A 26,604-nucleotide genomic window follows, 5' to 3' on the forward strand; every position below is an offset into this window, starting at 1 on the left:
CAGGGGGTAGTTTGGGAATTGCTAGCCGACACCATGTGGGAATTCACTTTACACAAACATGAATTCACACAAACATGAAAGGGCACTCAGACTGTTCCCTACAACTGCATAAAAATTAAAATACAGAAACTGACCTCCTGGGTTTTCTTGCTGTGTTAAAGACTCTTTGGAAGACAGAGTATAGCCTTCTTATCAAGAGTTCTGCACATGTGAAGTAAGAAGTTTGTCTGAACTTTCCACAAGCAGCACTAGGAATTATTCTACATGTTACACCACAAAAGGCAGGTGACTGAGCAGGCAGAAATTCTCTTTTGGCAGCCCCTTACATAACTAGGATTGTCAGGGTACTTAGGCAGTGACAATGGAACAGATTTAAGCCTGTTATATAGATAAGCCCTGTGTTAATCAGTAAATGTGATGGTAGTACTTTGCTACCCACCCCCCCCAGTGATAATTTAGCACATACAATCGTATCTTGGAAGTTGAATGGAATCTGTTCCGGAAGTCTGTTCAACTTCCAAAACATAAGGAAACCAAAGTGCGGCTTCACATTGGCTGCAGGAAGCTCCTGAAGCCAATCAGAAGCCGCGGAAGACCCATCGGACGTTCGGCTTCCAAAAATAGTTCGCAAACCGGAACAGTCACTTTTGGGTTTGCAACGTTTGGGAGCCAAAACATACAAGAATTAAGCTGTTCGAAAACCAAGATACAACTGTATAGATACCAAAGCCCATTTATGTATTTTTTCCGTTTAAAGAATATTTCATCGGCTAGACAAATCCATATATATGAAATCCCACATATATGAAACATTCGTATATATGGAATTTCTGCTAAAGGACACACCTATGTTAGTTTTACCAGAGGACAGGATTTGTGGGGAGGAGGAGGAAGGACAGAGAATTATCTCCTGGATTTTGTCGCTTATCTCAACCTTATTGATCTTTGACTACTGTCAGGGAACTGTTATCGGAACAGGGGCAGGAAACAGAGGGGCAGTTGTGTTACAGGAAGCCTCCGAAAATCTTGCGAAGCAGCTCCTCTTCCGGTGATGAGGAAAGGCCCACCTCCAGTAGAAAAGAGGTGATGAAAGGACCAGAGGATGCTGGTGGGAGCCTCAGCACCGCTTCTGGCCAAGCCAGCCAGGAGGGAAGCACGCCCCTTCGGTCGCCCACCCTGCGCAGAAGTGGAGCATATAAATGTTGCCTCCATGCAGACAGTTGGGATAGGTGAACAAGAGGGTTATATATCCAGAGGACAGGATCACACTTCAAAACGACCTTGACAGATTAGAGAACTGGGCCAAAACAAACAAGATGAATTTTAACAGGGAAAAATGTAAAGTATTGCACTTGGGCAAAAAAAATGAGAGGCACAAATACAAGATGGGTGACACCTGGCTTGAGAGCAGTACATGTGAAAAGGATCTAGGAGTCTTGGTTGACCACAAACTTGACATGAGCCAACAGTGTGACGTGGCAGCTAAAAAAGCCAATGCAATTCTGGGCTGCATCAATAGGAGTATAGCATCTAGATCAAGGGAAGTAATAGTGCCACTGTATTCTGCTCTGGTCAGACCTCACCTGGAGTACTGTGTCCAGTTCTGGGCACCACAGTTCAAGAAGGACACTGACAAACTGGAACGTGTCCAGAGGAGGGCAACCAAAATGGCCAAAGGCCTGGAAACGATGCCTTATGAGGAACGGCTAAGGGAGCTGGGCATGTTTAGCCTGGAGAAGAGGAGGTTAAGGGGTGATATGATAGCCATGTTCAAATATATAAAAGGATGTCATATAGAGGAGGGAGGAAGGTTGTTTTCTGCTGCTCCAGAGAAGCGGACACGGAGCAATGGATCCAAACTACAAGAAAGAAGATTCCACCTAAACATTAGGAAGAACTTCCTGACAGTAAGAGCTGTTTGACAGTGGAATTTGCTGCCAAGGAGTGTGGTGGAGTCTCCTTCTTTGGAGGTCTTTAAGCAGAGGCTTGACAACCATATGTCAGGAGTGCTCTGATGGTGTTTCCTGCTTGGCAGGGGGTTGGACTCGATGGCCCTTGTGGTCTCTTCCAACTCTATGATTCTATGATTCTATGAAGTCTAAAGGACAAAGAGGGAAGGAAAAGGATGGGCGTGACAAAACTTTTATGTTGGGGGAGGTCCAGGAAACAAACACTCCCAGATTCTGCTAGCGATTGAAGCAGACATGAACTTTGGGGTTCTGCACTATAAAGGTAGTTTTGCACCTAAATACAACCTGTAAAAGACAGGTCGGAGTCCTGCCTGGTTACTCGTGAGCAACCACCCTTGCCATCTGACAGCTACCAACAAGCATGCACACAAAACATATTTTTCTGTACCTGGATTGTTTCTTTGGCGGTGGAGGTGGTGGTGTAAATTCCTCCATTCCATTCTTGTCTTTAGGGAACTCGAAGGCAAAAGATGCTGATTTGCTCATTCCTCCAATCTTGTTCTCCTGGACAGAGTGTTTCCCCCCTTGATGGCAATTAGAAATACTTGAGGGACTGCTTGCCCCGTTCTCCGTTTCCGTCTCTGGTGTGCTTTTCAAGAACCCCTGCTCTTCTTCGTCTTCCTCCTCTATCCTGCACTGCCTGCTCCAGGAGAGATTGTAGTATTTCTGCCTCCTCTCAGAGCTCAAGGTCGCCGGACCTTTGTTCGACTCCTCTGGAGAGATTTTGTTCGTATGAGGGCATATGGACGATGCGGGCTCAAAGATTGTGCTATCTGCGCCGTTCTTTGGGATGTCAAGACCCCGATGGCCGTCGCCATCACAAGTTTCTGCCACAAAAGAACTTACAGACTGTGTGAAAGGCCCCTCTCCTCTAGGCGGGCTCCCTTTGGACAATTTTGGGGGAATAGCAGGAGTCTCCTCAATCCCATTTCTGCTGGTTGTTTGGGACGGAAGACCTGGATCATTTTCCACCGGGCTCATCTCACTGCTCGCTTGCGGCATTTCTCTGTATTCGAAGAAAGGGGATGTTTTCCTAACTTCTGAATTAGAAGTGGGGCTAGGACTTGGCCACTGGACCCCGACAGCTGAGTCTGGACTGCTAAGGAAAATAGTCCGGTTGTCATCTTCTGTGTGGGCCGCCACAATGGTAATAGTCGCTGGTACCTGTGTGACAGATTCTTGGAACTCTCTTTCGCAGTCCAAGTTGAGAGCCTTGCCTCTCCAGAGGCCATCTTGTTTATCTTTACAGGGGCTATAAGCCAAGGCATCACACCTTGCATGTATGTTGGCATTATTTAGCTGCGTCTTTTTCCTCTTCGTGCTCTCAGCATAGATAGGCTCATTTTGAGAGGCTACTTCACAGGAAAGCTGTTGCTCTGCGGAATTGCTTGCATTTTCTATACGCCTGCCTACGGTCTGATCTGATTCTCTAACTGAAGGACAGCAATAATTTCCCTTGGGCGAACCACAGGGGCCACGGCCAGTATCTGAGGGAAATACTAATGTGTCCGTTTCGGAACATAAGTGGTTGTATACATAACTGTGTGGCGGATGCTTCTCCCCCCTTTGAAAGTCTGAATTCAAGGTTCTGCTTTCCCCTTCACTGAAACTCACCTCTACGGACTCAGTTCTTGCATTTGTCACAGCCTCTGGCGCCTGAAGTTTTGAAATAGGTTTTTCATGCCACACCTCTTTGGTTTTGGTATTGTCAAACACCTGGTGGGCAGGAGCCTCTTTGCAATAGTCTGTGATGGAGCAGTACTCCCCGCCTTCACTTTCTAAGTCAGAAGAATTGAACATACCAGCTCTTTCTGAAAGTGACGCTTCCTCTCTTTGGTGGACGGGAGAGTATCCCACGGAGTCCACGGCAGAGCCAACGCATCTGTCACTCAAAAAGGATGAATTGTGGCAGAGGCCCAGATATGGCAAGGATAACTTCTCCTTGCTGGCCACTTCATTTCCATTCTCCCGTGCACCCATATCATTCAGAAATGCCGCATTACTGAAGGCGACATTTCTCTCTGCACTGCTTTCAAGACTCAACGGGTCGGCCAAAGGAGCGCCTGGAGGACTGTGCAAAGTACGATCACTTGGAGTATTCTGAATGACAGGCTTCCTTATGATGTTGTTGCTGAATTTGTCAATACACACTCTTTGTTCTTCTCCAGATTTCATCAAGGCAAGATTTCTGGGTGGCATTCTCTTGTTGACCTGCATTGATAAGCAAAAATATTATATATATGTCTGTAATTTCTAACTTGAGATTTATAAAATTAGATCTATTAAGAGAACAAATTAGATCTACTGACTAGGGTGGTCCTGCTGTAATACTAAACACTGAAGAGCAGAAGGCCAAAGCCCTCTGTCCAGGTATTCTAAAATCAAAAAATTATCCTCATCTTGAAGCAAACAAGCCATGCACAGGTTTTCGATACTTTACTGTGCAAGCAGGTATAAGCAATTTGACGCAGGCCTAATCCAGGGGCGGAAAACCTCAGGCTCAGGGGCTTATTGTGGCCCCTCTCTGGCCCATGGGACTATTGGAAGTCCATGCTCTGCTCCCTAAGTTGCACCTCTCACTAGTCCTGCTCTGCACACTTCTCAACGGCTTTTGCCCAGCTGAAACGTATCCTTGAACTAGGATATATTGTTTGGCTGGGTGGAAATATATGTGTGTCTGTGTGCATTGTAAACCTCTGACTTTTGTGTGGCTGGAATAGAGCATTTTGCCTCTGGTGTTATCCACCTTTTGCCTCTGGCTCCTACTCCCCACCTGCATGCAGCCCCCAAAAGGATGAGCAAGATAGAAGGTGGACTCAAAACTTTCCCCCACCTTGGCCTAAAATGTTCATTTGGAGAAATGAAACCAAAGGAGGCCTAAAGAGCCCTGAGATCTACAGATAAATGGCACTATAGAAATAATAATAATAATAATAATAATAATAATAATAATAATAATACACATGACACTGACCAAAGTGGTAGACAGAAACAATACAATTCTGTTTTGCATCACTGTATGTGTGGATGACATACTATTGATGTAAAACAAAAACACAACACTCACATCCTGTCCATGCATGTCAGAGATCCTTTCTCCCTGGTGAGATAGTTCATTACACACTGGGAGGTGTTGCTGTTTTTAATGTGGGTGCACATTCAAAAATATGTCCCTCTCTCATCTATTCTCAGTCTATAATCTTATTCTGAATAATATAAGTGGAACTGTTCTGAGTCTAGTAAGGCCTGGTTCTTGCTAGGGTAGAAAACCCTCGCTTCAACTGAATAAACGCTCCTCTATACCAAAACAAAAGGGACGCGGGTGGCGCTGTGGGTTAAACCACAGAGCCTAGGACTTGCCGATCACGCGACGGGGTGAGCGCCCGTTGCTCGGTCCCTGCTCCTGCCAACCTAGCAGTTCGAAAGCACATCAAAGTGCAAGTAGATAAATAGGTACCACTCCAGCAGCAAGGTAAACGGCGTTTCGGTGCGCTGCTCTGGTTCGCCAGATGCGGCTTAGTCATGCTGGCCACGTGACCCAGAAGCTCCCTCGGCCAATAAAGCAAGATGAGCGCCACAACCCCAGAGTCGATCACGACTGGGCCTAATGGTCTGGGGTCCCTTTACCTTTATACAAAACCAAAACAAAACAAAACAAAACACCCTCTAAGAGATGAGGTCTAGCCTTCTCCCTGAAAGGCCAGTTTCCAATATGCAGGGAATTTATTTATTTAGTAAGTAAGTAAGCAAGCAAGCAGGACAGTTGACTCATGTGAACCCCTCCCACTAGCAATCTGCCCTGTGCAGCCCACACACAGTTTTATCATCTCAGTGAGAACTCAGCCTAAAATACATGTCCTTAAATGGGAAAATAAAAGTGGAGAAGAGAGGAAAATGTTCATTAACGTTAGTGATCAAACAAAAGCCACTCTGGCAAGGACATCCCCCCCCCCCCAGTTCAGGGCAACGGATAATTTCCTCTCCCACTCCATGCTATAAAATGGAGCTTTCTTGCTGTCTATATCTGTTATAAACATTACAAAGGAGGAGGCGTTGTCCTCTGTGAACTGGCATCTGGTTTATTGAGAAGCAAAGTCACGGCAGTTCAAAAGCCGTGAGAGGATCCCTCCACATTAAGGGAAACCTGTGTGTTAGGAAGAACATCAAAGAGCTGTGTGGAGACTCTCTTCCCAAGAACGACAGAAACAACAGGGCTTGTGTCTGGAAAATAATTTTAACCGGTCACTTCTGATCTCGCTGAGTAGAAAAACGAGACATCCATTGTGCATCAACACACCCAGCCACCTTTACAGACTGATCCAGAATGATATTATGGCTGCAGTTCTGTGCACACTTGTCTGAAAGCAAGTTCCATTAACTCAACAGGACTTAATTCTGAGTAAACACGCACAGTGTCAACTTTTCAAAGTTATGGGATTCTTTCTTGACTTTTTCTTTCTGTGCAAATATTGCAGTGTGGGCTTAACTACACATTGAGTTAAATGGGTAATGCACAGAATTGTCAACAAGGTTGTGGGTCAATGGGAGGTTTTGCCCACAAGGGATGCGGGCAGCACAGTGGGTTAAACCACAGAGCCTAGGGCTTGCCAGTCAGAAGGTCGGTGGTTCGAATCCCCGCAATGGGGTGAGCTCCCGTTGCTCAGTCCCTGCTCCTGCCAACCTAGCAGTTCGAAAGCACATCAAAGTGCATGTAGATAAATAGGTACCGCTCCGGCGGGAAGGTAAACAGCGTTTCCATGCGCTGCTCTGGTTCGCCTAGTCATGCTGGCCACATGACCCGGAAGCTGTACGCCGGCTCCCTCGGTCAGTAAAGCGAGAGGAGCGCCCCAACCCCAGAGTCGGTCACGACTGGACCTAATGGTCAGGATTCCCTTTACCTTTACTAATCGCTACATGGAGGAATATTCACGGGGATCGTTTCTGGGGAGGGAATAGTTAAAACTCTTCTCCCCACATGCGTCAGTTCCAAGTGCTACTTGATTAATCTACTGATTAAAGCTGGGAGCCTCATTTTTAATCTGAATTTAACAGTGAAAAAGGTGGTGCACAGCTTAAACAGAGAAAAAGGGTGGCAAGTATTAACAGGCAACAATTTCATATCAAATATGATGAGTCCCTGCTTCCTGGAAAGGTGAATTTTCCAATCAGATGCTCTGACAAAGAATGCCTGAGCTACTCATCCCAGAAGTTCAAAATTACAAAGTACGCCTTCGAAAACTTCAAATAGACTTTGTAATCATGGGATCTGAAAGCATAATACATGTAGGCTCCTGAATATATTTTTCTTTCCCCTTTCAAATGTGCAGCTTTGAGGCACATTCCATTTTCTCCTGGACAAAGAGGGCTAGAGTACTGCTTTTTAAAAATGAATATATAAAAAGATACCCAGAATCTCAGCAGAAGCCCTTAAGCACAAAAGCCTTTCTTCTATCCTCTCCACACTAACTGACATGATTCATTCATTCACTGCCTGCCTGAAAAGGCTTTCAGTGACACATGTAGGTAACTGAACGCTGAACCCTGCCTTAACTGATTTTGATGAAATTTTGCTCATTAAAAACCAAGCCCAATTAGAAACACCAGTACTTTCAAGTTAGTGCATGAAATAAATTGCTCATTCTGCCATTTCTGGTCTTTTCTTTACTTAATAAGTCTTATCTACAGTTAAGAGTCGCCGGCAAAATTTGCCTAGAGAAAAATATCAAGGCTAATGCGGAAATGTCTGCTTGGGGGAAAGATTCAAGGCATTAAATAGGCAGCAAAAACGGATTTTTTTGAAAATACCAGTGACAATTCTTGATGCGTTGTGGTGGCAGCGGCTGTGTTCACACATCTCTGCCTGAAATACTGCTTACAACACACTGTAAGTAAACTCTGTAGCATTATTTACCACCTTCCCTTTAACGGGAGAAGAGGCAGAACAGTTCAAGGCAAATCCCAGGTGGAAGTACTGATTCATCTTCCACTTCAATGTCTGTTTGTGGGAGACCAAGTTTGCTGAGATATCCTGCATCCTCCGTGTAGAGGACTGAGTTTAACAGAATCCCCTAGGTGGGATCCCCTAGGAACTAGCGGTGTACAAATGAGTCTATTTTCAGCCCATGCCACTTGTGCATGTGTTCACTCAGAAATCTACCCTGTTTCTGTTTTTCAGTTCTTGTTACCACTTCTAAATACATTTAATTAATTAATTTCTCTCTCTCTCAAAATACACATTTCAAAATACTTTACTCTTTTTTTAGCCAAAAACTACATCTGAAGGTCCATATAATTAAAGCCATGGTTTTCCCAGTAGTGATGTATGGAAGTGAGAGCTGGACCATAAAGAAGGCTGATCGCCAAAGAATTGATGAGGAGACTCTTGAGAGTCCCATGGACTGCAAGAAGATCAAACCTCTCCATTCTGAAGGAAATCAGCCCTGAGTGCTCACTGGAAGGACAGATCCTGAAGCTGAGGCTCCAATACTTTGGCCACCTCATGAGAAGAGAAGACTCCCTGGAAAAGACCCTGATGTTGGGAAAGATGGAGGGCACAAGGAGAAGGGGACGACAGAGGAGGAGATGGTTGGACAGTGTTCTCAAAGCTACCAGCATGAGTTTGACCAAACTGTGGGAGGCAGTGGAAGACAGGTGTGCCTGGCGTGCTCTGGTCCATGGGGTCACAAAGAGTCAGACACGACTAAACGACTAAACAACAACAACAACACACATCTGAATATTGGGGAAGTATGGAAGTTGGTGCTTATTGAAGCTTTGCTACAAATCAGTTCCTATTGGAATGTGTAAAGCTCGAATTCCTCAAGTATCCACACCTGGGACGGCTTGAGAACTCCCTATAGTGTAGCTGTCAAACTCCAAAAGCCCACTTACCAAGGAAAGTACTTCCTACCATTCTGGCAAGCATAGCGTCTTGTGGGTTAGGATCCCTAGAAGTCACAAGAAGCAGTAGATCCTCTGACCACAAGCCCAGCACCTGATGTTTGGATTGTTGTGTAGTTAAGGGGTGAGGATATGAGGAGGGCTGGTCGATTCTTGGGTGCCCCACTCTCTACAGCGAGGCTGTTCCTATTCGAGTTCTATTCACCTATCTCCAGGAATGCTGGATTTGGGAGGCAGGCACTGCTGCATTTCCTGAGGGAATAAAGTCCAGGCTGAAGATGCCTGAGAGAAGTTGAATGACTTTCACAAGCAGCTATGGTCAGAAGGTTCTGATGCCTAGAAGAGGGCAAATGAAAACTTGCTCGTGTCAGTCTGGGCAGCAGTGGGGCTCACCTGGATCCAAAGGATAACATGACAGCTGGCAAGGGTTTTGCATGAAAGTAAGTCAGGGGTGCAGAGGGACGCAGGTGGTGCTGTGGGTTAAACCACAGAGCCTAGGGCTTGCCGATCAGAAGGTCGGCGGTTCGAATCCCCACGACGGGGTGAGCTCCCGTTGTTCGGTCCTTGCTCCTGCCAACATAGCAGTTCAAAAGCACGTCAAAGTGCAAGTAGATAAATAGATACCGCTCCGGCGGGAAGGTAAACGGCGATTCCATGTGCTGCTCTGGTTTGCCAGAAGAGTCTTAGTCATGCTGGCCACATGACCCGATAAAGCGAGATGAGCGCCGCAACCCCAGAGTCGGTCACGACTGGACCTAATGGTCTGGGGTCACTTTACCTTAAGTCAGGGGTGGCTAACCTGTGGCCGTTCAGATGTTGCAGGACTCCAACTCCCAGCAGCCCCAGACAGCAAGGCCAGAGACGGGACTGGGATTTGAAGACCAATAATGTTTGGAGGAGGGACGCGGGTGGCGCTGTGGGTAAAAGCCTCAGCGCCTAGGGCTTGCCGATCGTATGGTCGGCGGTTCGAATCCCCGCGGCGGGGTGCACTCCCGTTGCTCGGTCCCAGCGCCTGCCAACCTAGCAGTTCGAAAGCACCCCCAGGTGCAAGTAGATAAATAGGGACTGCTTACTGGTGGGAAGGTAAACGGCGTTTCCGTGTGCGGTTCTGGCTCGCCAGATGCAGCTTTGTCACTCTGGCCACGTGACCCGGAAGTGTCTGCGGACAGCGCTGGCCCCCGGCCTCTTAAGTGAGATGGGCGCACAACCCTAGAGTCTGTCAAGACTGGCCCGTACGGGCAGGGGTACCTTTACCTTTTGATGTTTGGAGGTTCACAGGTGAGCTCACCCTGGAGGAAACATGCAAAGCTTTCTGGCTTTCTCTGAAACCCAAGAGGATGTTGCCCACCAAGAACCTAGGAACACACCTAGAAATTCTGCAAGGGTTTCCTGTGTTACTGACAAGAATCTCAAGCCATTGACAACAGAACCTTCCTTTGCTAAATGAAGAAAAATTACAGGAATTGTGTCATAACAAAAGCAGTACAGTGGTACCTTGGGTTAAGTACTTACTTCGTTCCGGAGGTCCCTTCTTAACCTGAAACTGTTCTTAACCCGAGGTACCACTTTAGGTAATGGGGCCTCCCGCTGCCACCACGTGATTTCTGTTCTCATCCTGAAGCAAAGTTCCTAAACCGAGGTACTATTTCTGGGTTAGCGGAGTCTGTAACCTGAAGCGTATGTAACCTGAGGTACCACTGTACTGTTCTACGTCAAATATACTTTTTTTTTACAACAGAAGAAGCTTGTAAAACACACCCTGCCCCTTGTTAATCATTACCTGTGGGATATCGGCACTCAGGTTCCCATCCGCCCACACATCGGCAACATCTGAGTTTATCATCGTCGGTTTTACGGCAATTGTTGGCTTGGAGTAAGGCAAGGAAACTACTCCGTCATCCTCCAGAGCCGTAGGCTCAGCTTTGGCTCTGGTTCCATTCAGATCCTGCAAGAGGCCACAGCTACCTCCCAGGTCCAGGGGCGGTGCCTGCAGCTGGTGGAAGTGTCTGGGGCAGAAGCAGTTTTTGCAGGAGCCCGGCTTCCAGATGTGTTCCACAAAATCACTACACGCAGACATTTTCAATCCCACTCGCTTCACTTGGACTGCCCTCTGCATCTTGTATGTTGAGCTTCGCTGTTCATTTTGCACTCCGTGTAGCGGCTCTTAACAATTTGTCCTGTTGTGCAACTGAGCTATCTGGAAAGAAAGAACACATCACTGCTATTAATTTTATACATGGAAATTTGAGGAAGCTCTTTCCACCATGCCACGCCTCTAAAACATTCTGAATTTCTGCCCCCCCCCACCTTCACAAACTTAATTCTACTTTCTGGGTTGCTCAACCCCCTCAAAGAAAGCCCCATAAGCAACAGAGGAGAGTTTGCAAGTGCCTATTTGAATATGCCAGGCATCCTCCCCAACATGAACGTTCAAAGATGCCTGAGCGCCTGTCATTAACGCTATATGGGATTGAGGAAATGACAGCACCCACAGATGAAGTGTGGAGATGCCCTGAGGATATGGGGACATTTCCCTACATCCTGCAGTTACACACAGGTTCGTGGATCTGGCTGGCCACTGTGAAAACAGGAAGCTGGACTAGAAGGGCTTTTGGTCTTTTTCAGTAGGGCTCATCTTACAATGTGCAGATGTTAAAAATAACTGTAGCATGAATGCTTCCCTGTTGGGTATTGTCACACACCCTCTCTTGCCTGGCAACAAGACTCACCTGGCTGCTCTGGCCCTAAAACAGGAACTAAGCAATTCCTTCTTTTTGCTGCTGCTTGCAGAGTTCCCATACAGATAGCTCAGTTGGTAGAGCATGAGACTCATAATCTCAGGTCAAGGGTTCAAGCCCCATGTTGGGTGAAAGATTCCTGAACTGCAGGGGTTGGACTTGATGATCCCTGTAGTCCCTTTCAAATCTACAATTCTGTAGGGCTCTTAACTGCTTCTTCTCTTGATACAGTATCAGATAGTTCACTAAGTTCCAGTAATAAGCCCTGCCCCACAGTCCCCCACGCAGATACCTGCACAGGTTTCTCAGCCTATGACATGAAAAACTGCATTATGCCTTAACTAGAATGGTTGTTTGCTTACATTGCTTTTTCACAACATATATTTTACGTGACACAATCCATTCACATTAATCACTTTTAAGTCCTATTGAGTTCAGTGGGAGAACCATTAAGCACACACAGCAAAGGGTCGTGCGGCACCTTAAAGACTAACAAGTCCTCAGCATAAGCTTTCGTGGACCACAGTCCATCAGATGCATGGAACCTAAACCTAAACTGGCATTCTTAACTATGTGTATGTGTCTAACCAGTTTCCCACATTCCATCACACTCTACCATGATCAAGAAACAGGACGCAAAGAGTCTGCATACAGGAGGATGTCCTTTATTCATAACGGGAAACCCAATACTCAAAATTCTCAAAAGAAACCCCAGGAATGGCACCCAGAGCTCTGCATGCATGCACTTTCCCTATGAAGCCTTTAGCCTAACCTTAGGCCAAAAAAGTACACATTACAGAGAACATAAGGCTGCCACTAAAAATGGCAGCATTTTGTTGAGGCGTCCCGCCACCGCCCCCAATCACAGGCTGTAACTAGGTAAGAAATTATAGATACTAAGGAGAGAATTCACATAACATATGGCTCCTTTTTCTTGTAACACACAGTCGGGGCTGCCCCAAGACATGTTGCTACCTGAATTAAAGAGCAAGGTAGTACATACCTTGTTCTACGTACAAAAGCCAACCAGACTAGCAAGTGACTCTGACTGCAACACTGGTGATGGGGCAGAGAGTGCACTTGAGGGCAGCAGGCGAGCTTAGGGGATACAGGGCAGACTGCACGGCACTTACAGCTTTGTCCGTTCTCCGCCACTCCGCATCTTCTGCCTGAAGTGGCCACCTCACTCTGCCTAACAGCAGAGCTGGCTCTGAATAGCAATTCCCTCAGTTTTCATGCCTGTTGCATCTTCTTTGCTTCTTACCTCTCCCAACGACAAATCTCAAGCTGGAAGACCCTTAGGGAATATTCCCAAAAAACAAGGAAAACTAAAACAGGTGTTTTGCTTCTCCACTGAGATCACTGGGACCTCCAAGCGCTTGACTTTTTCTGGACTGTGTTCAAGGTGTTCAGGCTGGTTGTTGTTTTTTTTTACACATTCCACAGCTATGACCTTAACAATAAGTATCTAGAAATATACAATGCCTATTGTCCATCTGGAGATAAGTTTCATATATCTGGAGTATGAGATTCATTCTATGACCTGGTCACACCGCCTTTGCAAATATAGTGGAAAAGTAAAGAGCACATAGGAATGGGTTGGGCAACGGAAGAAATAGTTTCAGCATGAATCAAACAGGAACTTGACAAACATACATATCACTGTCTGCCACAAAAAGAAGCCAATTTCTCCATGGCTTAAAAAACATTGAGCAGTAACCAGATATATCAGTAAGCAGCACTATGAGTACTTACACAAAGACACACTGTGTGTTAATCTCAGCCCAGACCCTATTTTCCAGGAACAGTCCTGGATTGCAGAAGCTTTCCTGGTTTCTGATTTGATTCCGGAAAGACCCATTTTTCCTTAGGACGTCCCTATTTTCATTGGAGAAATGTTGGAGGGTATGGAATAAGGTGTTTCCAGGCCCTTTTTTCAGCCATAACTCACAGGAACTTAGTCCCGGCACCTCTCAGGTGGGCGCTGTTGCCATTCTAAGAGAACAAGAGAGGTGTTCATTGTGTGTTTCTGCGCCTCTTTTTCTACAAAAATAGCACTGGATGTCCCTATTTTCATCGGAGGATTATTGGAGGGTATGTGAGCCCTGCTAGGCCTGCATAACCTCCATCACACCCAGCAGTTATGGTATGTTTTATGCAGACGGTAGAGCAGACATGTTGGATCAAAATGGATGACACTTTGCCATGTCTGTGTCCCTGCTGTAGCTCCTGCTTGGACTTTACATCAGGTTCACAACAATGGTGTAAATGTAAATGCAAGCTGGTGTGCACTGCCCCTGTTGCTGCTGCTGGGGGGGGGACCTCTGAAAATAGAGTTGTGGTTTCCTTCTCCTTAAATGAGTCGTGTGCTGTAACCAGGATTTATTCTTCACTTACAGCTTGTGGTTTGGTTGGAGGAAACAAATCAAAAGCCAAGCCATGGTTTACGTCCTGGCAGCACAAGAGGAATGAAGATCAGCTGCACATTCAGATTTACACCATTGTTGTTGTTGAGTCATTTAGTCGTGTCCGACTCTTCGTGACCCCATGGACCAGAGCACGCCAGGCACTCCTGTCTTCCACTGCCTCCTGCAGTTTGGTCAAACTTATGCTGGTAGCTTCGATAACACTGTCCAACCACCTCGCCCTCTGTCGTCCCCTTCTCCTTGTGCCCTCCATCTTTCCCAACATCAGGTTCTTTTCCAGGGAGTCTTCTCTTCTCATGAGGTGGCCAAAGTATTGGAGTCTCAGCTTCAGGATCTGTCCTTCCAGTGAGCACTCAGGGCTGATGTCTTTAAGAATGGATAGGACTGGATCTTCTTGCAGTCCATGGGACTCTCAAGAGTCTCCTCCAGCACCATAATTCAAAAGCATCCATTCTTCGGCGAGCAGCCTTCTTTATGGTCCAGCTCTCACTTCCATACATCACTACTGGGAAAACCATAGCTTTAACTATACGGACCTTTGTTGGCAAGGTGATGTCTCTGCTGTTTAAGATGCTGCTTTTTAAGATTTACACCATAGTTTACATTAACTATGGTTTAAAATGACATGAAAACATTTTATTATTTCCTTCCTTCCCATCATTCTCAATTCAAGAAATCATTGCTTTATTTACTGTACACTGTGTGGAAAATGCTTGTTTTTACTTAAGCTGATTATCCAATTTACCACATGTTGGGTGGGTTTCAGTCACAAGTAAGAAAGAAAAACCTACAATCCAGCAAATGGGAGGTGCAGTCATTTTGTTGCGATTATTTTATGAGGACCTCTAAAAATGTTCTTTGTTTGCTTTTTCCAGAACCCCTCCCCCAAATTATGGCTCTTAGTTCACGGTACAGCAGTTAATTGTTTTAGATCCCTGAATGCCGCCACCCCTAGAAGGATCAAAATTCTCTTTTCATTCTAGTAATTGGATCAGAAAGAAGACGACAAAAGGAGTATAATGGAAAATGTTAATTGCCCTCATTTTAAAAACTAGCCACACTGCTAATCAAAAAATCTGATGATGATTAATTGAAAAATGTATTGTTACTGAATGCACAAAGAAAGAGAAGGGGCAAAAAAGAAAAGAAAGGGTAATTAACATCTGTTTCAACTGAGCAATCAAACGACACAAGACAACTAAAGGATGGAGAGACAGGCAGACAGACAGATAATTATCTATTTGGAATTAGTTCCACTCATTAGTACAATTATTCTGAAGTTAAGTGGCCTGAAGCTTGACGTCTCCAATATCTATTTGGAAATAGTTTTAAAACGTAGGCCCATCTTCTAATAATACAGCATAATTAGTTGCCAACTAGGGAGCTGAAGTCCTTTCCAAGTCTTTGCCCTACAGGATACACAATATTTCCTTTTTTTAAAGAAAATAACATACCGTATGAGTACCGCTGGATCAGTTGAAAGGCTCATTGAGTCTAGCACCACAATGGCCAACAAGATGCCCATGGGAAGAAATCTCATCAAGGTAACCAAGCACAGAAAAAACTGGTTCCATGTGTCCAGGGGAAAAGCTTGATGTGCACAGCACTAATTGGCTGGAACTTGTGACGTCATGAAAAACTGAATCTCAAACAAAGATGTGCTCTTCCAGGCCCACATTCCCACACTTGTGTCTCAGCAACGTCTATGCTGGCTTGGTCATGTACACAGAAAGGAGGATGGCGGGATCTCCAGGGACATGAAATGTGACATGAAGGCTGGCAACATTACATTAAGTCAGCTGTATGGGAATCCCTCGCAGACAATCGTAGTGCTTGGAGACAAGACAGTCAGGTCGTGGACTACTGCAATGCGCTCTACGTGGGGCTACCTTTGAAGGTGACCTGGAAACTGCAATTAATCCAGAATGCGGCAGCTAGACTGGTGACTGGCCATCGGGACCACATAACACCGGTCCTGAGAGATCTGCATTGGCTCCCAGTACGTTTCCGAGCACAATTCAAAGTGTTGGTGCTGACCTTTAAAGCCCTAAACGGCCTCAGCCCAGTATACCTGAAGGAGCGTCTCCACCCCCATCATTCTACCCGGACACTGAGGTCCAGAACCGAGGGCCTTCTGGCAGTTCCCTCATTGCGAGAAGTGAGGTTACAGGGAACCAGACAGAAGGCCTTCTCGGTAGTGGCGCCCACCCTGTGGAACACCCTTCCTTCAGATGTCAAGGAAATAAGCAGCTATCCTATCTTTAAAAGACATCTGAAGGCAGCCCTGTGCAGGGAAGTTTTTAATATTTAATGCTGTACTGTTTTTAACACTTGATTGGGAGCCACCCAGAGTGGCTGGAGAAACTCAGCCAGATGGGCGGGGTATAAATAATAAAATAATAATAATAATAATAATAATAATAATAATAATTATCCACAGCCATGACCAGAGGAGGAATGGTCCCTGGAAAGACCACAGAGAGAAGCACCATAGTTCACCTTTAGCAGAAAAACCAGATGCCTTCATCTGCCCCAGCTACAATGAAACATGTCTCTCCTGTATTGGTCTCTGCCAGGGGTAGGCAACCTACGGCTCGTGGTTCTCAATCCGGCCCGCGGACAGTCCAGGAATCAGCTTGTTTTTACATGAGTAGAATGCGTCCTTTTATTTAAAATGCATCTCTGGGTTATTTGTCGGGCCTGCCTGGTGTTTTTACACGAGTAGAATGTGTGCTGTTATTTAAAATGCATATCTTATTGGTGGAGCATCTGTGGGGCATAGGAATTTGTTCATTTTTTTCTTTTCAAAATATAGTCCAGCCCACCACATGGTCTGAGGGACAGTGGACCGGCCCAAGGCTGAAAAAGTTTGCTGACCCCTAGTCTCTACAGTCATAAAAGGTAAAGGGACCCCTGACCACTAGGTCCAGTCGTGACCGACTCTGGGGTTGCGGCGCTCATCTCGCTTTATTGGCTGAGGGAGCCAGCACACAGCTTCCAGGTCATGTGGCCAGCATGACTAATCCGCTTCTGGCGAACCAGAGCAGCGCACGGAAACGCCGTTTACCTTCCCGCCAGAGCGGTACCTATTTATCTACTTGCACTTTGACGTGCTTTCGAACTGCTAGGTTGGCAGGAGCAGGGACCGAGCAACGGGAGCTCACCCTGTCGTGGGGATTCGAACCGCCAACCTTCTGATCAGCAAGTCCTAGGCTCTGTGGTTTAACCCATAGCGCCACCCGCGTCCCTCTCTACAGTCATAGCAGGCGCTATAACTCTCCAACGGTTGGACTCTTCCCCTGAAGGCGTGCTCTTTCATTGTCTCCCTGATAGACAGATGCAAACAAGACAACGGTTTTTCAACTTCTACAAAACAGATTGCTCTCTCTGTGTTAAATGTGATGAATAAATGGTGCAAATGTATGAGTGGAAGCATGGGTCAAGGAAAAAAACAATGACTACATCAGAGTTTGATACAAATGGTGCGTGTACATATTATATTATACAGGCAGATGGAAGCTGGGCTTATCCTGTGGGGGACGAAGACACAGCAACTCCTGAGTTTTCATTAACTGCCTACACTGTAAGACAACCTTGTAAGACAAGATCATTAAGTGTGTGACAGGGACGCGGGTGGCGCTGTGGGTTAAACCACAGAGCCTTGGGCTTGCCGATCAGAAGGTCGGCGGTTCGAATCCCCGCGACGGGGTGAGCTCCTGTTGCTCGGTCCCTGCTCCTGCCAACCTAGCAGTTCAAAAGCACATCAAAGTGCAAGTAGATAAATAGGTACCGCTCCAGCAGGAAGGTAAACGGCGTTTCCGTGCGCTGCTCTGGTTCGCCAGAAGCGGCTTAGTCATGCTGGCCACGTGACCCGGAAGCTGTACGCCGGCTCCCTCAGCCAATAAAGCGAGATAAGCGCCGCAACCCCAGTCGGCCAGGACTGGACCTAATGGTCAGGGGTCCCTTTACCTTTACCTATCTGAAATTACAGAAAGTTAACAAATGGAAGATCTAGACAGAATGTAAACAAATGATGGTTATCAATCCGTCAAGTTTTGAATATCAGCTGTCTTTGCCATAACTTAATAATATTGTCCACTTCTACAACAATGGAAACAGGCAGCTGATTTTGCAAGGACCCCACGAGAAACATGCCCATTTAAGGAAAAATTCCCCTTCTAATCCTATTTCTCTAGCTCTATCGCATCCGACAGTTAAAAAAATTCATTTAATACAGGATTTACTGCAGCCTTGGTAATAAATCCTCAAAATGACATGCCAGCGAAAGTTGTTACCAGCCCACTCACACCCACTCCATGTTAGTCATTTGTGCCTCAAACAGAAAAAGGAACCAACTTTTGTAAAGCTTCCCTGCCTATTTGCCTGGGGGCAATTGTTACTCACCACAGGTGACCAGCTGAATAGCAAGTTACTAAGCCAGATTTATTGCTACTCGGACCATGCGTGCTGTATATCCAGTCAAATGTATTCAATTTGTCAAAAGTGTTCCTTTTTGTTTTCGAATGTATTTCTTATCAATAAAAAAAAAACCCCGGCATGCTGAGAGCAAAACTTTTATTCTGAAAGTGTGGGCTAGAGAAAAAACTTTGAGAACCTGGATAGCTCAGTTGGTTAGGGTGTGGTGCTGATAACACCAAGGTTGCAGGTTCGATACCCATATGGGACAGCTTCATATTCCTGCATATTTCAATTAATTGATTGTGATTTTATGTAAACTGTGTTACTTTTATTGTTGTTAGCCACTCTGAGCCAGGCTTTGGCTGGGGAGGGCGGGAGATATATATATATATATATATATATATATATATATATATATATATATAGTTGTTTATTATTATTATTATTATTATTATTATTATTATTATTATTATTATTGCAGGGGGTTGGACGAGATGATCCTCAGGGTCCTTTCTAACTCCACAATTCTACGATTCTATTATTCTTATTTTAACCACTGGATTAAGACTTTGGAAACCTGGGTTTGAATCTCCACACCCTCATTGAAGGTCACTGGGAAACTTTGGCTGGCAGGCAACTAAGTTTTACTCAGAGCGCACCCGCTGAAATTAATGAACGTCACTCAGTTAGGTTCATTTATTTCAACAGGTCTGTTCTGAGTAAAACGTACGTTGAATGCCACCTCTTGGATTAAGCCACTCTCTCAGCCTGATATCCCTCACTGGGTCATTGTTGAGGATGAAGCAGGTGGTTGGGTACCTTGAACTCCTTTGAGGAAAAGTGGGATAGAAATGTGATCAATAAGAACAGCGTTAAGAAGCAGCTTTTGCTAAGTTTGCAAAGTGCTCTGCATACATTACCCTAGTATTGATAACCACTGCGTAGGATCTTGCCAGTACTGTTATACTCTGCGTGACAGGAATACACGACGGTGGCTTTTGTTAAGTTGTGGGTGAACATATCAGACGACACAGCGATTCTTCAAACAGCTCTTGTTTATTCACAGGTCAGAACAGAACTGAACTGAAGGGTTCAGCCAGCCTGCTTATATAGAGCTCCACTAGAACGCAACAGTAACCATTTCCTGTAACTATCCAATCACTGAACGTCACTTTCGATCCCTTATTTGCATATGTGGACCTGAACTATCTACAGTATCCCCCTGCTGGTTCAGGGTGAGAACTTCAGTACATAACACCTTGCCTAAAGCCAAGAAGTGAGTTAATGAGTGAGGTGGCACCTAAGTGAAGCGAGAGACTAAGCTGAGAGATTAACAAAGTGGATAGCCTCAAGAAAGGCCAGTCCTCTCGCCTTCAACCTCCTTCTGCAAACTGTAATACTGGCTCCTCGGCTTGAAATTGGTCCAAGGGCCACATGAAGTTAGGCCGCAGATTCCCAATTTAGGATGCAGATTATTCCAAGGGCTACCTGAAGTTAGACTGCAGATCCCTCACACCTCAACTAGATTCATTTGTTCTAACGATTTCTATGGGATTAAAGCACAAATAACTTTGATGCCAACCTGTGGGGCTCCCCAACATGGGAAAGTTGGTTTCTAGAAGTACTCAGCCGGATGCTTCTAAGCTGGGGTGGCTAAAACATGGGCCTCCAGATGTTGTTGGACTCCAACTCCCATCGGCCATAACCAATGGTCAGGGATGGTAGAAGTTGTAGTCCATCAACATCTGGAGGGCCACAGGCAGTGTTCATAGAATCATAGAATCATAGAGTTGGAAGAGACCACAAGGGCCATCGGGTCCAACCCCCTGCCAAGCAGGAAACACCATCAGAGCACTCCTGACATATGGTTGTCAAGCCTCTGCTTAAAGACCTCCAAAGAAGGAGACTCTACCACACTCCTTGGCAGCAAATTCCACTGTCAAACAGCTCTTACTGTCAGGAAGTTCTTCCTAATGTTTAGGTGGAATCTTCTTTCCTGCAGTTTGGATCCATTGCTCCGTGTCCGCTTCTCTGGAGCAGCAGAAAACAACCTTTCTCCCTCCTCTATGTGACATCCTTTTATATATTTGAACATGGCTATCATATCACCCCTTAACCTCCTCTTCTCCAGGCTAAACATGCCCAGCTCCCTTAGCCGTTCCTCATAAGGCATCGTTTCCAGGCCTTTGACCATTTTGGTTGCCCTCCTCTGATGAGCCTGGCGCATTTTCTCCCTGACTATCGGCAACTCGCGAGCAAGTTAAACATGCCTGGGCATTAGGATGGCGCCTGACATCTGGAGGTGCATGCTTGGGGAATCACTGGATCTTGACCGTTTTCACACACTAATACTCCTTCCTGTAGAATTCTATCTGATATATATATATATCTGATATCTCATATATATATATATATATATATATATATATATATATATATAAAAATATAGGCCTTTGGCTTAGAATCAGTTTGATTAAATCCCCCTCTTTCTTTTTCCTTTCTCCTCCTGTGAAGAGGCTGCATCCTAATGTTTTAATGTTGTTTTTTAATCTTTTTTAAATTGTATTTTAATCAATTTGTTTTTATTATTGGTTGTTAGCCGCCCTGAGCCCGGTCTTGGCTGGGGAGGGCGGGGTATAAATAATTATTAATTATTATTATTATCGTAAAGGTGAAGGGACCCCTGACCATTAGGTCCAGTCATGGCCGACTCTGGGGTTGCGACGCTCATCTCGCTTTATTGGCCGAGGGAGCCGGCGTGCAGCTTCCAGGTCATGTGGCCAGCATGACTAAGCCGCTTCTGGCGAACCAGAGCAGCGCACGGAAACGCTGTTTACCTTCCCGCTGGAGCAGTACCTATTTATCTACTTGCACTTTGACGTGCTTTCGAACTGCTAGGTTGGCAGGAGCAGGGACCGAGCAATGGGAGCTCACCCCGTCGCGGGGATTCGAACTGCTGACCTTCTGGTCGGCAAGTCCTAGGCTCTGTGGTTTAACATGGGTGGTTCCAATTAACTATGGCGGCAAATAACTACTCAGCACTTCAGCCTTCTATGCAACCTTCACTATTGTATCACTTCTGGAGCAGCCACCCTGTTCAAAGTGCCATTTCATTACAATTTTAACTTTTCGTATCATTTCTAATCCCATCAGCGATGAATCACTCTTGCAGGCCCAGTAAAAAAATATACACTGATTTTCTATACTGACAGCTCAGATACTGATTGCTCCCTACCCCTATCAGTGTTAATGTAACTTTTCCTGGCCGACTTACATTTTAACTGGTATCATCTTTGTGCCAAATCTGCATAATCAGGCTATTTTGGAGCTGGGGATATAATCAAATCCATGCTTTAAATGTAAATTTATGCTGAGCTTTAAAATATGGCTCATACAATGGGTAATATGCAAGGGAGATGCAAGTTACATTTTTGTTTCTTCAGTTTCATTAAAGCTTTCCTCCGGCAGAAACCCTCCAAATTGAGAACCTATTCTAAGCCACCTACAGAACATATATTTATTAATAGCTATTATTCAAATATTGAAAAGTTGGCATGAAAACGAATGAAGTTTTGCAAAGTAAATGAGCAGTCCATACCACAGGTTTGGCACTATATTAGTGTGAGCACAATTCCCCCATAAGTTTTTTTGAACAAGACCCATTGAAATCAATGAGGGCTGCACAGATGTTTGTGGTTACTCTTGTGCGACTCCATAGATTTCAATGGGCCCAGTACAGGAAAACTTCCTAAAGGATGCTCCTCAAGTTTTCTCGCCCATAGTGAGAAAGGTCACACAGTTCTACCACTGCATACAATGGAAGACATTATATGAAGCAACAAAAGCTACATAAATCCTAAGAATCCTATGAATATCAAGCCAACACATTATATTTCCAGGTATGTTACCAGAATACACCTTCAAGGAATGTCAGTCAAGTTGGACGCATTTTTGTCACTGTAAATAATTTACAATTAGTGAGCCCATGTATTATATTTTCAGCAATTATTGTTGTTGTTGTTGTTGTTTATTTATACCCCGCCCACCTGGCTGGGTTTCCCCAGCCACTCTGGGCGGCTTCCAACAAAATATTAAAATACAATAGTCCATCAGACATTAAAAGCTTCCCCAAACAGGGCTGCCTTCAGATGTCTTCCAAAAGTCTGGTAGTTGTTTTTCTCTTTGACATCTGGTGGGAGGGCGTTCCACAGGGCGGGTGCCACTACAGTGGTGCCTCGCAAGACAAAATTAATTCGTTCCGCGAGTTTTTTTCGTCTTGCGATTTTTTCGTCTTGCGAAGCACGGTTTCGGAAAAGTTTTGGAAAAGCTTCAAAAATCACCAAAGTCTTCAAAAACCTCAAAAAAGGCTACCACACCGCGTGCTATGAGTTGCTCCTCGAAGTCAAGTCGCAACTGTATTAACGGTTTTAAGAAAAAGGAAACAAACTTGCAAGACGTTTCCGTCTTGCGAAGCAAGCCCATAGGGAAAATCGTCTTGCGAAGCAACTAAAAAAACCAAAAACCCTTCGTCTTGTGAGTTTTCCGTCTTGCGAGGCATTCGTCTTGCGAGGTACCACTGTACTGAGAAGGCCCTCTGCCTGCAGAAACATTTACCGTAAATTATTATTTATCACTGCAAGTAATAACTGCAATTATGCCCCACTGAAATCAACTAAGACCCACTGATTTCAAAGAGGCTGGAGCAGGGCCAACTTTATTTGGGCCAGTTCCACAATGTAGGAAATTAGCAGCGCAGTTCTCTGTATGTCCTATCCAGAAATAAGTCCCCCTGTGTTCAGTGAGGAAGTCCAGAAGCAAGCTGCAGTCCATTATCCAGGTATCACCTGAATCCTAACACATTGGGGTAAAATCCATCTTAAGCAAATATCCATGGGGGATTTAAGAACCTGCTGAGCTCTCTTTATCTTCCGGCATCTTTAGCTCAGTTGGTAAGAGCATGGTGCTGATAACACCAAGGTTGCCGGTTCAACTCCCATATGGGACAGCTGTATATTCCTGCATTGCAGGGGGTTGGACGAGACGATCCTTAGGGTTCCTTCCAACCCTAGGATTCTATGATATGGAATCAATTGAATCCAAGTGTACTTAAGCTTCAGTTGGATCATGCCCACTGATCACAATCACGGGCTGGGGGGGGGGATATTCCCTGGGATCACTGCACTGACTTCAAAACACTCTGGTGGAATCTACACACATGTAAAAAAAGGTGTGAAAATGCTTTTTAAAAATAACATTTTGAAAAAATAGATTGGATTTCTCATAGCTCACCAGCACCATCTAGTGTCACATTTGTATAACGCACTTTACAACACACTTAAAACATTTCATTTGCAGCTGTATAGCTGAGTCCTCTGTATAAGATCAGTAACACCAGATTTGCAGTTTGTGATTCCCCAGCCTAAATGCAGCCCGCTAGGCGTGCCCTGTGGCCTGTCAAGTATTTGACCCTCCTCTCCCTTATTGCAGTCTCAGACAGGTAGCAATAACAGGTGTATCATGCACCTACAGGAAATTCACGCACGGTGGGCTCTATTTGCCTTTCTGGGGCACACACTTAGTAAAGGCCTGACAAAACATTAATAATATGGTTCTTTGGTAATTAATAAACACTAACAATGTTTGTACTCGCAGTTGTAAAATGTTAGGCTGACAAGCAGCACTATTTGAAGAGTCAAGGAAATTGGCAACTTCAAAAGGGAACTGTGATCCAGTAACATGTTCACCCAGAAATAAAACCCATTGAGTTCAATGGGACTTCCTTCCAGGGCACTGCGAGTGGGGTTGCAGTCTAAACACACCAAGGGAAAGAAACCAACTAACACTTGTATATTCTGCAATCCTGCAACAGGCATATGGGAAAGGATCAGGAACACTGCCAAGTTGAAAGAAATGTGGAATATGGTTATTGCACCGTATCTAATTACAGTCTGGACTTTCACAGCTTTCCCGTAAAACCCTCTCTCGTCTTTTATACAGCTTATGAGGAATCTGGTTTTTAAAGCACAGGATATTGGAAAGATCAAGGTCCAGTCAGACGTCTGGGCAGCGCTACTGGAGCTTTTTCCCCCCTTTGCTTTTGAGCAAGCCATGTGCTTCGGAGGAAATACGTTTGCCCCGCTCACCCAAGGAAAACCTCGCCCCTGGAACAGCCGAACCACGCCAACCTTGTAACGTTGCAGGGAACTTACTGGCAAGAAATGCCCGGCCAACCATCTGCTCTGCCGGGCACGTTTCACGAAACGCACCGCACTGCATTCAGTTCAATGCAACCCTCTGGAAGCCTTTAACAAAAGGCTACTTTGCTTACTGTTGTTCGGCGCTCGCCACGTGAACCTCGGGAGAGAGTGAAACAGCTGCGGGGGTGGGGAACACGCAACACGTGTGTATAAGCGTCGCGGAGCAAGCCACCCACGCAAAATGCACGGAGAGAAAACCTCGAAGTCCTGCGGGACTCTTCCAGGAAAGCGGCGCGTCTAGGCGCAAGGAAGCGAGGGGCGCATGGCCTTTTCTGCTGGGCGAAGCGACTCCCCGCTTCCCATGAGCTCTCTCGGCCTCGGATGGGAGCCCCCCCCCAGGCCGATCACACACACACACACACACACACACACAACACACAAACCAGGCTGCAGGGGAAAGTTTTGCCCTGCGCCTCGCGCTGCAAGCTCTCCCGCAGCGCAAAAGGCGCAAAAGGAAGCGCGCGCGCCTACCTGCTTGCGAATCAATGGGCAAATGTCACTTTGGGGAGCAGCGGCGAGGAGGAAACTCCGCTTCCCCCTTTTGCGGCGCCGCAGCCCGGACCCCGCAGCTGCTGGGGCTGCAAACCCAGCAATGAATGGAAGAGGCGAGGAGGAGGATGGCGGCGGCGGCGAGGAAGGAAACTCTTACCTCCCAGACTCCCGGCTGCAGCGCCATCAAACCAAGCCTTCCTAGCGTGCCAAAGGGGGACCTCCCTTCTCCACCGGCTGAGCAAGGATCGCCGCCCGGGCAAAGCCGAGGGTGTGTGTATTTTGTGCAAGCGAAGGAGGATTTCCCGGCTGCAGGGAGCAGCGGCAGCTCCTCTTCCTGCCGCAAAATCGCCCCTCCTCTCTCAGCCCGCCTCCCTCCCCCCTCCCCAAACATCCCGCTGCCCGGAGCAGGGAGAGATTTTTGCATGCAATGATATACATTCCGAGGGCCGCCTTTGCATTTCAGGAACTCGGACGAAGGCGCCTCGCTGCATTTCTGTTGCCATCAGAGCGTTTCCTCCCCCCCCCCCGCCAGGGTCTCGGTTAATCCCCTCCTCGCCTTTCTCGGCCTCGCCACAGGTGCTTCCGACCTCTCTTCACACCCAATTGGCTTTTTCTTAGTTTCACCCCGCAGGTGCACCACAGCAAGGTACAACACACCCCACTATCATTTATTTCCCCCCCCACACACACACACTTTCTGCAGCCCCTCGTTTCCCTTGCCCCCTTTTCTCTCTGCACCCCCTTTTTAAATCCCTTTCCCCAGCGCACCCTGTAACCCCATAACTCATCCTCCTCTGCACCCTCCTTCCCCGTTTCCCCCTCTTGAGCACCCCCCCCCGTGTTTCCTCCTTGCTCAGTTTGCAAGCAACAGAACACAAGGGTTTCATTCCCCCAGTGAGGAAGTCTCAGGACCAAAGGAGACCTCTCCTTTTCTTTAAAATAATAATAGAACCATACAATTGTAGAGTTGAAAGGGACCCTGAGGGTCATCCAGCCCAACCCCCTGCAATGCAGGAATGTCAGCAAAAGCAGACAGACAAGGAAGGAAAGGCCCCAACCACCTGAGAGAAACGGTTCCACTGTTGTGAACAGTTCTTCCTGATGTTAAGTAGGGATCTCCTTTCTTGTAATTTCAAGAAAATTGTAGCATCCTTAATCTAGATTGGGGCATTGAATTGGCTCCTATGCTTGGTGGTTTTCCCTTTCTGAATCCTGTCCCCCAGTTCAGAAACGGGGAAGATACCTGCCTTCACTGGTACTGCTAAGTACTTAAAAATCCAGTAAAAAAGCTCATAAGGTGCAAATCTGCACATACAAGTTTACAGACATATATACACAAATCTGAGGGACGCGGGTGGTGCTGTGGGTTAAACCACAGAGCCTAGGACTTGCTGATCAGAAG

At 46.0% G+C, this 26,604-nt stretch overlaps 1 protein-coding gene across 3 annotated transcripts in view; it reads right to left on the reverse strand.

Moving 5' to 3' along the window:
• Positions 1-25,558, reverse strand: part of PRAG1 (PEAK1 related, kinase-activating pseudokinase 1) — a 55,415-nt gene extending 29,857 nt beyond the window's left edge. The window contains exons 1-3 of one of the 3 annotated variants that reach the window (XM_053370562.1): positions 25,360-25,558; positions 10,651-11,067; positions 2,359-4,181 (exon numbers count right to left, since the gene is read on the reverse strand). In XM_053370562.1, coding sequence (XP_053226537.1) covers positions 2,359-4,181; positions 10,651-10,986 — 2,159 coding nt within the window. In that variant the 5' untranslated portion in view covers positions 10,987-11,067; positions 25,360-25,558. Of the gene's footprint in view, positions 1-2,358; positions 4,182-10,650; positions 11,068-24,662; positions 24,958-25,181; positions 25,332-25,359 lie in introns of those variants that run through there. The other 2 variants (XM_053370564.1, XM_053370565.1) reach the window with 2 other exon arrangements.
• Positions 25,559-26,604: the final 1,046 nt, after the last annotated feature.

Source organism: Podarcis raffonei, chromosome 17 (assembly GCF_027172205.1).
Source record: "Podarcis raffonei isolate rPodRaf1 chromosome 17, rPodRaf1.pri, whole genome shotgun sequence".
Classification (NCBI taxonomy): Eukaryota; Metazoa; Chordata; class Lepidosauria; order Squamata; family Lacertidae; genus Podarcis; species Podarcis raffonei.